The sequence below is a fragment of the Megalobrama amblycephala genome, linkage group LG1 (genome assembly GCF_018812025.1).
Source record: "Megalobrama amblycephala isolate DHTTF-2021 linkage group LG1, ASM1881202v1, whole genome shotgun sequence".
NCBI classification, from domain to species: Eukaryota; Metazoa; Chordata; class Actinopteri; order Cypriniformes; family Xenocyprididae; genus Megalobrama; species Megalobrama amblycephala.
This window is the reverse complement of record NC_063044.1, coordinates 40,971,887-40,984,242: the sequence shown is the minus strand read 5'-3', so window position 1 is coordinate 40,984,242 and position 12,356 is coordinate 40,971,887. Positions and strand designations below refer to the sequence as shown.

The following is a 12,356-nucleotide window of genomic DNA, read 5'->3' as shown; positions in this document are numbered from 1 at the left end:
AATTAAAGCTAGGATCTGACAATGGCACTTGGTTGTAGAAAAACGGATTTAAATGCAATGTCTCCCGGGAACGCGTGTCAAGGGCTGCTAAGATCGCGCCAGGACGGGACCGCGCCCTGAACTGTCAAAGCTGCAATTATAGAATTCTGATGTTCAAAAAGGGATCTGGATAAACCGAATTATTCATACTTGTGTACAGTATGATAAAATAAGTTTAAGACACAAAGAAAATAACATTCAAAGATTCCTCAAACTTCTAAAAGCAGCTTCTGTAAGATAGAGGGATAAAAGGCTAGATCTTGAGACATTTTTAAAGGGTTCATTAAAATTTAAACATTGAAATGCAGTGGGGTGCTATTTGGGCTCGAGGTCAAGAGACGAACGGATTATATAGTTCCTCATAATAATATTAATTAAACAATTTGCATGCTAATAAGGTAACAATTATCAGGGCCTCTGTTGAAAGATTCGGGTTATTACAACACGCCAATCCGAGTGCCAAGGGTCAGGGAGTGAGTGGGGAGCGAAATTTCAACTCAGATTAACATTATGACAACTCCAGACATTGGCCAAATAAAGTGGAATTAATTCTCTGTAATGAGAGGGGGAGACAGGACGTGGGATTGATTACCATTCTGTATTCATAAACACAGTTCACTTGCATGAATGTATATGTCACTGTTGACTTTAATTTACGATTAATTAATGATAATGATAGATTAAGGTGCACCAAACACTTCTTAATTCAAAATATCAAAAATGATGATAGCCTAAGAAATATTATTTACGTTCTCGCTGTTCTTTTGTATTTTTCCCCCATAATGACACACTGTCGGATTGCAATAAAATATTAATTGATACTCATGGGAGAGCGGCTTACATTAATAAACCAATATTGTTTCATATGTGTAGCAAATGTTGTAAGTTAAAGCATGCATGATATTGTACACAATGACCACAAATAAACCGCGCACAATTTGTACATCGTTGTTTAAATGACATTAATTACACCGAAGTGCTATGGCAGGGGAAATATATCTAATTTTCTGTTAAATGTCGAGTGCCTTCTAATTAGCTATTCATGTAATTAAAAGTTCATTTATTCCTCCAGCATATCAAATGAGTACGTCGTTTCCTTTTTTTTTTAAGCATTGTTAGACTCGTGACGCTTCTCTGGTTTGTAGTTCGGAATTAAATTTGACAGCTCTGTTTGACGAATATCTTCGGATTGACTTGTGACAAGTTGCCTAAGAATCGCCACATAAATAAAAATAGTGGTTCGGTCAATTTGTTAGCAGTGCACTACAATCTTACCTGTTCACATGGCAACATTTCGACTTGACGAATCGGTACGGTTGTGTGTTTGTTTCCCCCCGTTTTCTTTTCTTTTTTTTTTTTTGTGTTTGTTTGTGTGTGCAAAAGAGTCGAAATGAATAGAGGGACTTTGTCTCAAACGGTGATGAATCCGCCGCTCTGTGTGGCTGCAGTCCGAGGTGAGATTTCAGTGTCTATTTAGCGTTTAACTGGGTATCAAATCTGATCGCTCTCCCTCTAAGGCCCCCTGTGTAGTCGTGATGTAGTTCTTATCAAAGCCCTCCTGTCTTGTTGTGACAGCTCTGATATTGTTTATTGAGGTGGATGTCAGGTTTAATTAGCAATCGATATGGAAAGCGTTTTCAGACTACGTCTCTGACGTCAGCGCCGATTAACGCTTCTCATTGGTCTCAAATTCCCAGAGCCTAAGCTAATTATTGGAAGCTTCGTGTTGATAAAGAACAGCTCATCCTACTCTCCACATCATGTCCCCTCCTCGCTGGCCACTCTCGCTGCATGTTTTTTAAATTCACATCACCAACCACCAGACGTCGTTTCCTTTTGCCTGGGAGATGATGGACAGCAGGATACTGGATCCACCTCATGCCCAGTTCGGAGGCTCGCTCGGTGGGATGGTGAGCTTTCCGTACCATCTAAGCCACCATCATGTGTACGAATTAGCCGGTCATCAACTTCAATCCACGGCCGCGGTTCCTTTCTCAATAGACGGATTACTTAACGGCTCCTGCACGGCTTCTGTGGTGAATTCTAACCCCCTCTTGTCGTCTGGCTGCGGTATGAATGGAGATAACCAACAGTACAAACTGACAGGTAAGCAAACAGACACTTGTCCTAAACTGGCATGAGGGTCTTTGGTGGAAGAAAGAAAGCATGTGTTTGTCATGTTGTAAAACAAAGATTTTTCCCCCCATAAAGCTTTGAAGAGTAACCCAGGGAAACAAAACAAAGGATTCTCTCATCATGTGTTCAGGCTTGGAATTAAAGCAGACTGAATTTTATCAGGAAGAGAAGCTAATATAAAACATTTTACAAATTTATTGACAGGACGTACTTCCTTTTCTTCGTATTAGCTATTTTCTTGCTATTATTACTTCGCAGAGAAAAGAAAACCGATGGTTTTCATTTTATCCATTCTTATACACTAATAGTAAAGGCAGAAAAATAAACACTACCAAGAATTTTAGTGGGCCCACTGTTTTGGTGGACATGTGCAAGTTACAAGCAATGCTAATTTATTGTTTCTCACATAGATTCGGGGGATCCAGAGAAGGATAGCCCGGGTTGTAAAAGAAGACGAACTCGTACCAATTTCACTGGCTGGCAGCTGGAAGAATTAGAAAAGGCTTTTAATGAAAGTCACTATCCAGATGTGTTCATGAGGGAAGCACTTGCTCTGAGATTGGATTTGATAGAATCGAGGGTGCAGGTAAATATACTAAATTTATATTTCATGTGTTGTGGTGTGACGTTATGAAACCGATAAATCCAAACGGTATTTCAGAATATGATTTTATGAATAACCCTTTTTTTTTTTTTTTTTTTTTTAGTTCGGCTTTGGTAATTTTTCTTTGCATGAAAGGTTTTTGTACAAAGCACAGAATATGCTTCTGTTTTACCTTCATTACGGTTTAGAAACATTTATTTAAAGTTTAAATTATTTTAAAAAAACGGCAAATGTTTGTGTACGAAATAGTCTTTTTGTTGTTGTTTTATAATGCATTTTGTAGACTGTACAGTAGGCCCCACTGTTAGCAGAAAAAATATATCAAGAGACCGGCTTGCACTAAAATAAAATAATATAATACAAAAATATATTTTTATGATTCTTTTACATACAGTCGGGTAATATGTTTTGTGATATTGGGGGAGGAAAGATACATTAATGATTGTGCACAATTCTTATAAAAATGTTAGGATACTAAATTCAATTTGATAGATGTATGTGATCTTATTAAATCTGCCCCGTTGAAAAGTACAGATATAGGTTTGCAAAATAGGGTTTGTTTGTTATCATTATTTATGTAATAGAATTTGATTTGAATTTGGCCGATAAAACTCCTTGCCTAAAAATGTATGGAGCGTAATATAATAAATCTGTGTGTTTTAGGATGCGGCCTAGTACTTTTAGAACAACATTCACGATGATATATTTGCACAATAGCATTATTATGAAATTGTTTTGTTTGGATAATTGTGTTTTATTTTCATTTTATAGTCATATTTTCAATTTATTATAACATTACCACACTTATAATACATATTCATTAAATATACAAAATTTTATAAAAAATACTGGCAACACTTATTTAGCAAAATGTAAGTTTTTTTTTTATTTTTAGTAAAACAACAAAAAAGAAAAGATTTTCTATAATACAATAAAGTAAATATATTGGGTATGTATATAGGCCTATATGTGTGTGTGTGTGAGTGTGTGTGTGTACAAGTATAATATGTATAAGTAAATAAGTATGTATCAAATGTACAAGTAAATATAATGTGTATATAATATGTTTAATAGAAGGTCTATATTTTCATATAAAGGTCTGTTTCATAATTGGATCATATAGGTCTATTTCATTATTTTTATGACATGAAAATAATTGTCCTTTTTTTCATGTTTAGGTATGGTTTCAAAACCGGAGGGCGAAATGGAGAAAAAAGGAGAACACGAAGAAAGGGCCGGGGCGACCTGCACACAACTCTCATCCGACGACCTGCAGTGGCGAGCCAATGGACCCAGAGGAAATTGCTCGCAGAGAACTGGAGAGGCTGGAGAAAAAGAAAAGGAAACAAGAAAGAAGGCTTTTAAAGTCCCAGAACAAACTCCTTCCCGGAGACTTATTTCACACCCCAGGATCTGACAGTGACAGTGGCTTGTCACAAGTAACGGACAGTGAACAAAGCATCCATTGCGACATGGGCCGAAACCAAACGCAACCAAGCTGTGACCAAACACCACAGAAACTCCAGAACCAAAGAAACGCAGACCAAGACGCGAGTGGATCCGAGCTGGACTCGTCCGACAGCGGTCAGCAGTCAAACCTGATGTGCTCCAACAGTAGGTCTTCCACTCTTCAAAAACTCAATCCCTTTAGCGTGGAAAGCCTTCTGTCGGACTCCAGGCCGAGGCGCAAGCCGCCAATGGACTTCCCAGTACCGACACCACGGCCTTTGATAGGGAAAGGACATTTTTTACTGTACCCTATTACACAACCTCTCGGTTTCATTGTTCCACAGACTGCTTTGAAGAGCACAGCACCAGGTCCTGATGCTGAAAATGGCCAGAAAGGGCCAGCTACTGACAGTTCCTTTGCTGGAAACCTAGGACACAGGAACGCCAAGGACAACAGTGTAAACAGCGGCGCGCGAGCAATCAAAGGCCAGGTCAGTCAGTCGGGCAACATAACGTGTTCACCACAGAGCAGTTCACCACAGACTACCATTAATGGTCACTCGGCGGGCAGCTGTAACGAAAGATGCCCACAAGATATAGAGTTAGACCTCGTCGATCCAAAGTCTCCACAGTCGGAGAAAAAGGAGCAGTCGTTACCTGACTATCCACCACAAAATTCAGAATCAGCGACAACCAACAAGGACACCGACAAAGACTCAGTTGACGTCGATATGGAATAAATGAAATCAGAGTAGAAACTGAGGAGTGTGTCGATAGCCTATCGCTCGACACTTCTCCGCAGATTAAGCGAAGAGGAAAAAAGTCGACATATCGAAACGTATCGTTTTCATTGACATATTTATATTCTGATTAGGGGAAATATCTGTGTGAATAATTTGTGTATGTGTGTGGTGGGCTATCAAATGTTTATTGAACAAATAGCAGCAGCTCCCTGTATAAGAAACTGTAAAAAAAAAAAAAAAAAAAAAAATACCAAGACAAAACCTCAAACGTTGTACAAAGTATTAAGATATTTATATATGTAAGTTTTTCATAAATAAATCGATTGTATACAACAAACTTAAGCGTGCATGGCCCTAAATAGAGTTTATATTGTGGGCTATAGCTCCTTCTCCCAAACCCTGTGTTGTATTTTGTGTATTGCTTTAACAAATTTATTCATCTATAAGCTACACTGAAATGAGGTTACGAGCCGGAGGCGAAAAGACCCGTTCGACTCCTGCAGAGTTTTGATATGAAAGTAATTATTTTCCCGGTGGCTACTGCAGGGATTCAGTTTATTTTAGCCCAAAGGGTTATAATACATTACCGATTTCTAGTGATATGAAATCACATAAACTTCCAAGAATAATAGAATTAGCATGAAAGGCTGGGGTGTCAAATTGAAATACGAAAATAATAGCCCCGGCAGCTGGGAGTGTGTTTGTGCATATTGGATAGGAGATGGGAATTCGTGGGGCGGAATTTTCATGAGCTTTTCACTTTGTCAGGGCCCTTGTAGCTGGCTATATTAAGATAGATGTTCGATGATATCCCTCATTGTTCTGTCGCTTATATTGATGTTCCTGTGTTATCAGCCTATTGATCATGCGTCGGCCGTAATAGGACGGGCGAAGCAAACGTGCCTATTTACAATAGCAGAACACATTTGTTCTAATAGGGTTGGCGGTCCCATGGGACCCTGTGGGGGCTCCCAGACATCTGCGCCTTGACAATATTAGCACTGCTGACCAGATCTAAAGGCGAGGTAAGAAAAGCAGGCAATAAAATCAGAGAATCATTTTCGTGAGAAATATAACTGCACGGCAAATACCAATAATGAATTAGCATTTTCATTTTCCAAGGTGTTTAATTTGGTCATACGGACTCGTTTATTGTCTTCTTAAACATCTCCTGGTCGTCTCATCACTTCCACTGGTCTTGATTTGCAAATAAATTGAAAGTAATCAGCGGGGCTGGCGCAAATGAATTTCTAAGCCAGTGTCTCTTTCATAATATTTACATAATTTTCACCAGAGACTTAAGACTTAAGACTTGGCATATGGCGTCCAGGGCAAATAGACTACACAAAAGTGGGCAAGGGGAGAGCAGAAAAGATGTCAGGACAATCAATAAGAACATATTTTGCACACAGTGCGCCACAACAATAATGATGATGATGGCCCGGAGTTGCTATACAAAAACAATAATTAGCCTATTTACGCGTTTCATATCGAAAGATCCCGCGCTATCTCAAAGTCAAGCAAATAAAATATCTCTATTTCAGTCAGTGAATTGCCTTTTGTACATATATACATATAAAAAAGCCAGTGTTTGGAAAATGTTAGTTGTCTGGAGGTGTCCTTCAATTTGCTGCTGTCTTTTCCTACTGGGGCGCGTTCATGTTTAATTCATTTGCAATCTGAATAGGAGTATCGCTGGCTGCACACTGGTGGCCTTAAGGTGAAATTAGCGATTTGCTTAAGTAGTTAAGCTTTTGCCTGAAAGCAGCACGCTGTATGATTCAGGACAAACTATCAATCGATATGGCCCAGGCAGCCTCCAGGAGATGTGTCCTCCATGAATCATACTTTATGAATTCAATTTCTACCCGGAGAAATTTTCAATTTGAACGCTGGATCATTATGGGAGAGTGTAAATTGTTTTTGCTCTATTATGCATCGGACGCCATCATTTTTCTTTCTAATTACGGAGGTGTCAGGTCGGGCTGTCATGCAGGCGCTGATTTTCAATTTAACTGATCATCATGCATTCATTTTCCCATTTGATAAATCTGCTATCTCGACGCCGCGCCATGCCTGGAATGTTAAGAGAGAGAGAGAACAGCAAAGTAATGGGGGTGTGTGTGCAGCAATAAGTGCAGATCAGGCAGCTAATTTAGCACCTCCTGATATTCCATCTCCATTTCTCATTTTCAACTCTCCGAGGAGAGAAAAGCAGCCCAAAGGCAGAAAGCTGGTATTCAACAACATCAGGGGTAAAACGACTCGGAAAACGCTTGTTTTCCTCAACACATTTTCCAAATTAGGATATCAAGCTTAATTAATGCTAATTGAGTTCCTCAATACGTGTTATTTTTATTTAATAGAATCAAATTCGCGCAATTAATTATGAAGGTGATTTCAAGAGCCTCATTTGCAACACCCAGTCTTAACCCCTCCCTGAGTGCTTTGTAGATTATTTTCTTTTGTCGTTTTATATTTCGCTAAACTCACAGAGCGCCTCGTATACCTCGAGGACAGGTGCAAGGCCAACCGAATAGTGATTATATTCTGCTTCTCTATTAGGGTGCACTGCTTTAACATGGCTTTCCGAATAAATCTTCACGGAATTAAAGCTCACTTGGTGTCTTTTTGCATTTAATTGTGGTTTTCATCAACTATAGGCCTATATATAGCCTATATATATATATATATATATATATATATATATATATATATATATATATATATATATATATTTCTTGATTGTGATTAAACCTGAACATTGGGTTTAGTTAGGCTACCTTAATTGACAACGTTCTTTGACAATGCAATGTTATATTCACAGTTATATCTGCTCGTGTATCATGACGAAAACATATATTTTGAGTAGACCAGGAAATCACCTGAATTGCATTTTTTTTTTTGGATTATGAACCTAATTGGGGAATGACATGTCAAAAGAGGGTGAATTAGAGGAACTCCATCGTAAGGTGTTGCTAAATCGATTGAGGATCAGTATTTTTGACTGCAAAAATAGGCAGTCGAACAAATTTGAGAATGATTAAATTACATAAATAACAGAAAGCTCGTCTTTATTTATTAATTAAATTCACGAAAATTAAAACCTAAAACACAAAGTGATAAAATATCCAATTATTTACACCTTGCTTGAGTTAATCAATTTCGGGATCGTGAATAAACAATGCACATGTCAGTTATATCCCCCATCCCGCGTTTGCATGGCAGAGATAAGAGCGTTGAAGTCCGCCGGTGAATTAATGGGCATACGCTGTAAAGTAATCCTAAAATGCATGGCGGAGTAGCTGCAGGATAGGAGCCAAATGTCAAGTACCGTTTTAAGTGATTGTGAGAAAGATCTAAGTGGCGCTGCTTTTCTTTGGCTACCAATGGTAGACGCTTCTGTCCCTGCAATCACTTCAACACTCCTTCTTATTGAAATAAGACTGAACTTTGATTCAGTCACCCCCTTATAATATGAGAGATTATCGATTTTTGTCCTGAGCTTGAAACAAAAATGCAAGCGAGTTTTCACACAGACATCTTCTAATTTACAAAGAATGGGGAAGTTTCAGTGAGTTAATTAAATAATTCCCTTTGAGGGCAATTAAATGAGTGAAAACAGCTTTAAGAGCAGCTCATAATGCACTTTTTATTTAGAATGGGCCATTCTGGTATTAAGTTTAGCAATGCAATCAACAACAAAAAAAAAAAAAAAGTTTAAATAAATAAATAAATAAATAAATACAGAGCTCCATATAGTCTACATTAGTATGTTTAAATACTATTTTTTTCATAATTTAATAATTCTAGAATTTTCAATACACTCCTCAGTCAAAAGGTGTACCATAGGGAAAACTAACAAAGCAAAGATTTTCATTAAAAACAATCCCACTAAATAATGGACCTTCTTCTCAACAGCATCACATATGTTGGCATTTGAAATGTTTTTTTTTTTTTTTTTTTTTTTTTTCATACATATTCTTGACCTGGTGTAAGTCAGTATGATAAACATGACCCAAATGTTAACACTAACTCCCCTGGTCATTGTGGTTATTAAAAATCTAACAGCCTGTGACTGCTGCTTTGCACTTCTTTTCTAATTATCACCTTGTGAGATGTGTTTCATTACCTACATTTCATCTGATAAACCACTGAATTCTGGCCAAAAAAGAATTTGGTGGTCCATGACAACAATCTCAACAAGAGATCCATGAATATGTGGAGCCAGCACATCTTTCTGGATCTCAATGACCTCAGGCTCCAGCAAATTATCCATTATATTAAAATGTTAGTATTGAAAATGTGGCAGCTAAGCTATAGGTTACTAAAATCTGAAATATTTAATGAAAATATTTCACTACTAATTATAATGAAAAGAAAATGCATTGACACAAATAGTCCACATTGTGACACTGCAATTTTGTTTCAAAAATTTAACCTTTTTCAATGCCTTAAATGTTTGTATTAAAGCAAAACTGCTATTGGCAAAAGATTTTTTTCTCATTTCAAAATGCTGACTGATAATGTCACAACAAAGAAAGGCAATTAGTAGTACTTCATTAAGTAAAAATGTCCATCAAGCTAAAAATTGCGTCCCAAATAACTTATACACTATGCATTTAAACACTGTATACGTACTATGTACTCATCCATGTAGTGTATGAATATTATAAGTTTATTTTGCACTAAATATTGGAGTCTGATCCCCCCCCCCCCCCCTCTGTTTTTTTCCGTTAATATAATGCATCATCCGGGTTTTTAAAGTGCACTTTTTCTTTTTGAGAATTTTCTGTGTGAACGCACTGCTTGCACTATTTGTACTTTAAAATGTAATAGAATAGTGCATAAGTACACAAATTGGGACGCACCTAAAGTCTTTCTTATACACACTTTGCACAACTGAACAAAAAAACTGAAGCTTTATTCCTTTACCCTTTATATATATATATATATATATATATATACACACAATGAGGCATCCACAAATTGCAGGCCTTGGCAGTGTAAGATCCAAATAAGCATAATTTGCTTCACTGTGAATTGACACTAGCAGTTCATTCTCACTTGAAAGCTAATTCATTATCAATTAGAAGTGAAAATGGAGATGGGTGGGAAGGATCCTCGAGAGCCTGGCACCTGTATGTTCCTCACCTGCGCTGATGTGCCACAGTGATGGCTAAAGCTCTCGCTGGTGATTTAGAAGGCTCTGTGTAAACAGGCGTTTCACTCCCCTGTCTTCCCAGGGACTCCAGACCCTAGAGGTTAATGAAGCGTGAAGTGTGAAAACTTCCTGAGATGGGATGAGTTAAATAGTGTTTCCAGATGTTAAGGCAACACTGTCCAAATCTATTTGTAAGTGTCGACCCTTTACGGGTCACAAATAATTCTAGTTATGTGAAAGATAAATAAGCTCCCCTTTGACCATTTACCAATCCAGCTGTTTCTTTAAAAATACAGGGTAAGGGAGCAGTATTAAAAATGGATTCTGTGAAGCTAATGTAACCCATCACAGCTCAGTAGAAGGTGTAAATGTGTTGATGTTCTCAGTAAAGAACTTGTTAACATCAAAATGACTTCACATAACGGTAAAGTGACAGTTTGAAGGGCCGTTGTAAAAATCTGCAACTGGTGCTGGATTTCAGAATAAAGACTTCTGTTCCTGGAGGCTTTAGCACATGCAGACATTTTGAATTCAACATTAACTATGCTTTTCATTATAGTAGACTTTTATTTTCGCCCTAGATCACTCACAGCTTTTCTCTGTTCCTCTCTTCCAAACAACCACCACCATGCTAAGGTCAAACTTTGTTATAAGGATTTATAAGGTAACTTCTGTCATTGATTTGGGTCAAGTCCAACATAGCGGGACATGAAAGGAATTGCCAAAGGGTGTAGTTAACCCTGGGATAATTGGTAATTATTTTATACCTTAAACCGCATTAACCTTCCCCATTTCATACGGAGAGGACACAGTTAGTCCGATTCATAAAAGACTCGTTCAACCTGATGTGGAATACACAGCATCATAAAGAGATGTCTCACAGGGAGACAATCGCCTTGAAAAAATTAAGATTCCTTTCAGGTGAACTTTGAAAGACATTGTGTCAAAGCTCTTTCTCAATCCATTACCAAACTACTCTAGAGAGGCTCTAAGAGGAGCTGTTTCTTCATTATGCAAACAAAAGGTACAACAAAAATTCATAATGTCATGCGCCCAGTTTACACATGAAGTGCTGTTTGGTTTGCACAATGAAATGAAAAGTGAAGAGTATAATTTCCGAACGGAATTGACAATATTTACAGATTTACAGTAGCCCATAAGATAATTATATGGAGCAAAGAGGACTTTCAGAATTTTGCAGTTTCTGATGCATTCAGCATCTGACTAAAAATAATAGGGGATAGTCCCGATCTCACAGCAATTCGTACGTATTTTACGAGTTGCCAAATTCGTACAAATTTGCACAAATTACCTACCCCTAACCACGCCCCTAAACCTACCTGTCACTGGGGTTTAGACAATCGTATATGAGTGAGGTCTTATGAATTTGTACGAATTAGCCACCGTCCATATATGGCGTACATATAACACACCCCTACCCCACACTTAATCCTATCCATTGCGTATCATATGCACGCAAAAAGTAATTTCAGCGTATAAATAGCATGCCAAATACAAACATAAACTCGTGCTATAGATATGCAGTACTGGGAGATTGTGTTGCTCGTAGCACACCGTGGACTCGATTTCGTTCCATACAAATCCAACTGGTGCCATCTTGTTTCTCAAGGCTGGAATACACTACACAACTTTTGCCCTGATTTTTGCCTCGATTTGCAGTCGATGCTAGTTGCCGTAAGTCAAATACATTCTGTAGATTTTGGGCAGTAGGAGTGTAGTGCATGATCATAGTCTGGAGCTTATTTATTTATTTTTTAATCTCCAGAATATGGTTCCATCCAGTCAGAGGCTATCAAACATTGAGCAAATTTTAGAACATGTGTCTCCTATCCTATATGTTTTTTTGCATTCACGCCATGTTGTAATTACCGTAATTACGAGATGACAACCTGTGACGTTCCAGTCGGAACTGTTCACATCTTTGCTCTCATTATCTGTTTCTATGGCAACACTATCAACGCCAAAATAATGCTGTTCACGCCATGTCTTAATAACCGTAACGAGAGCACCTGACTATTCGGAGCTGTTCGTCTTCAGACGTGATTATGCATTTCTATGTCAATTATGCGTTTCTATGGCAACACTATCAATGCCAAATTGAATCTGAAGCTGTCAGGTGGTACAAGTCTGAGCTCTTAGAAAATCCCCAGTTTACGCGAGTGTTTTCAGAATATCGAAATGATGGTAATTCCGACATTTT

The 12,356-nt window shown here is 37.9% G+C and overlaps 1 protein-coding gene across 1 annotated transcript in view; it reads left to right on the top strand.

Moving 5' to 3' along the window:
• uncx (UNC homeobox) overlaps positions 1–7,618 on the top strand; it is a 15,747-nt gene extending 8,129 nt beyond the window's left edge. Inside the window, exons 2-4 of the mRNA XM_048192953.1 lie at positions 1,737–2,145; positions 2,586–2,761; positions 3,958–7,618. Of these exons, the coding sequence (XP_048048910.1) occupies positions 1,887–2,145; positions 2,586–2,761; positions 3,958–4,968 (1,446 nt within the window). The 5' untranslated portion in view covers positions 1,737–1,886 and the 3' untranslated portion in view covers positions 4,969–7,618. The remainder of the gene's footprint in view (positions 1–1,736; positions 2,146–2,585; positions 2,762–3,957) is intronic.
• Positions 7,619–12,356: the final 4,738 nt, after the last annotated feature.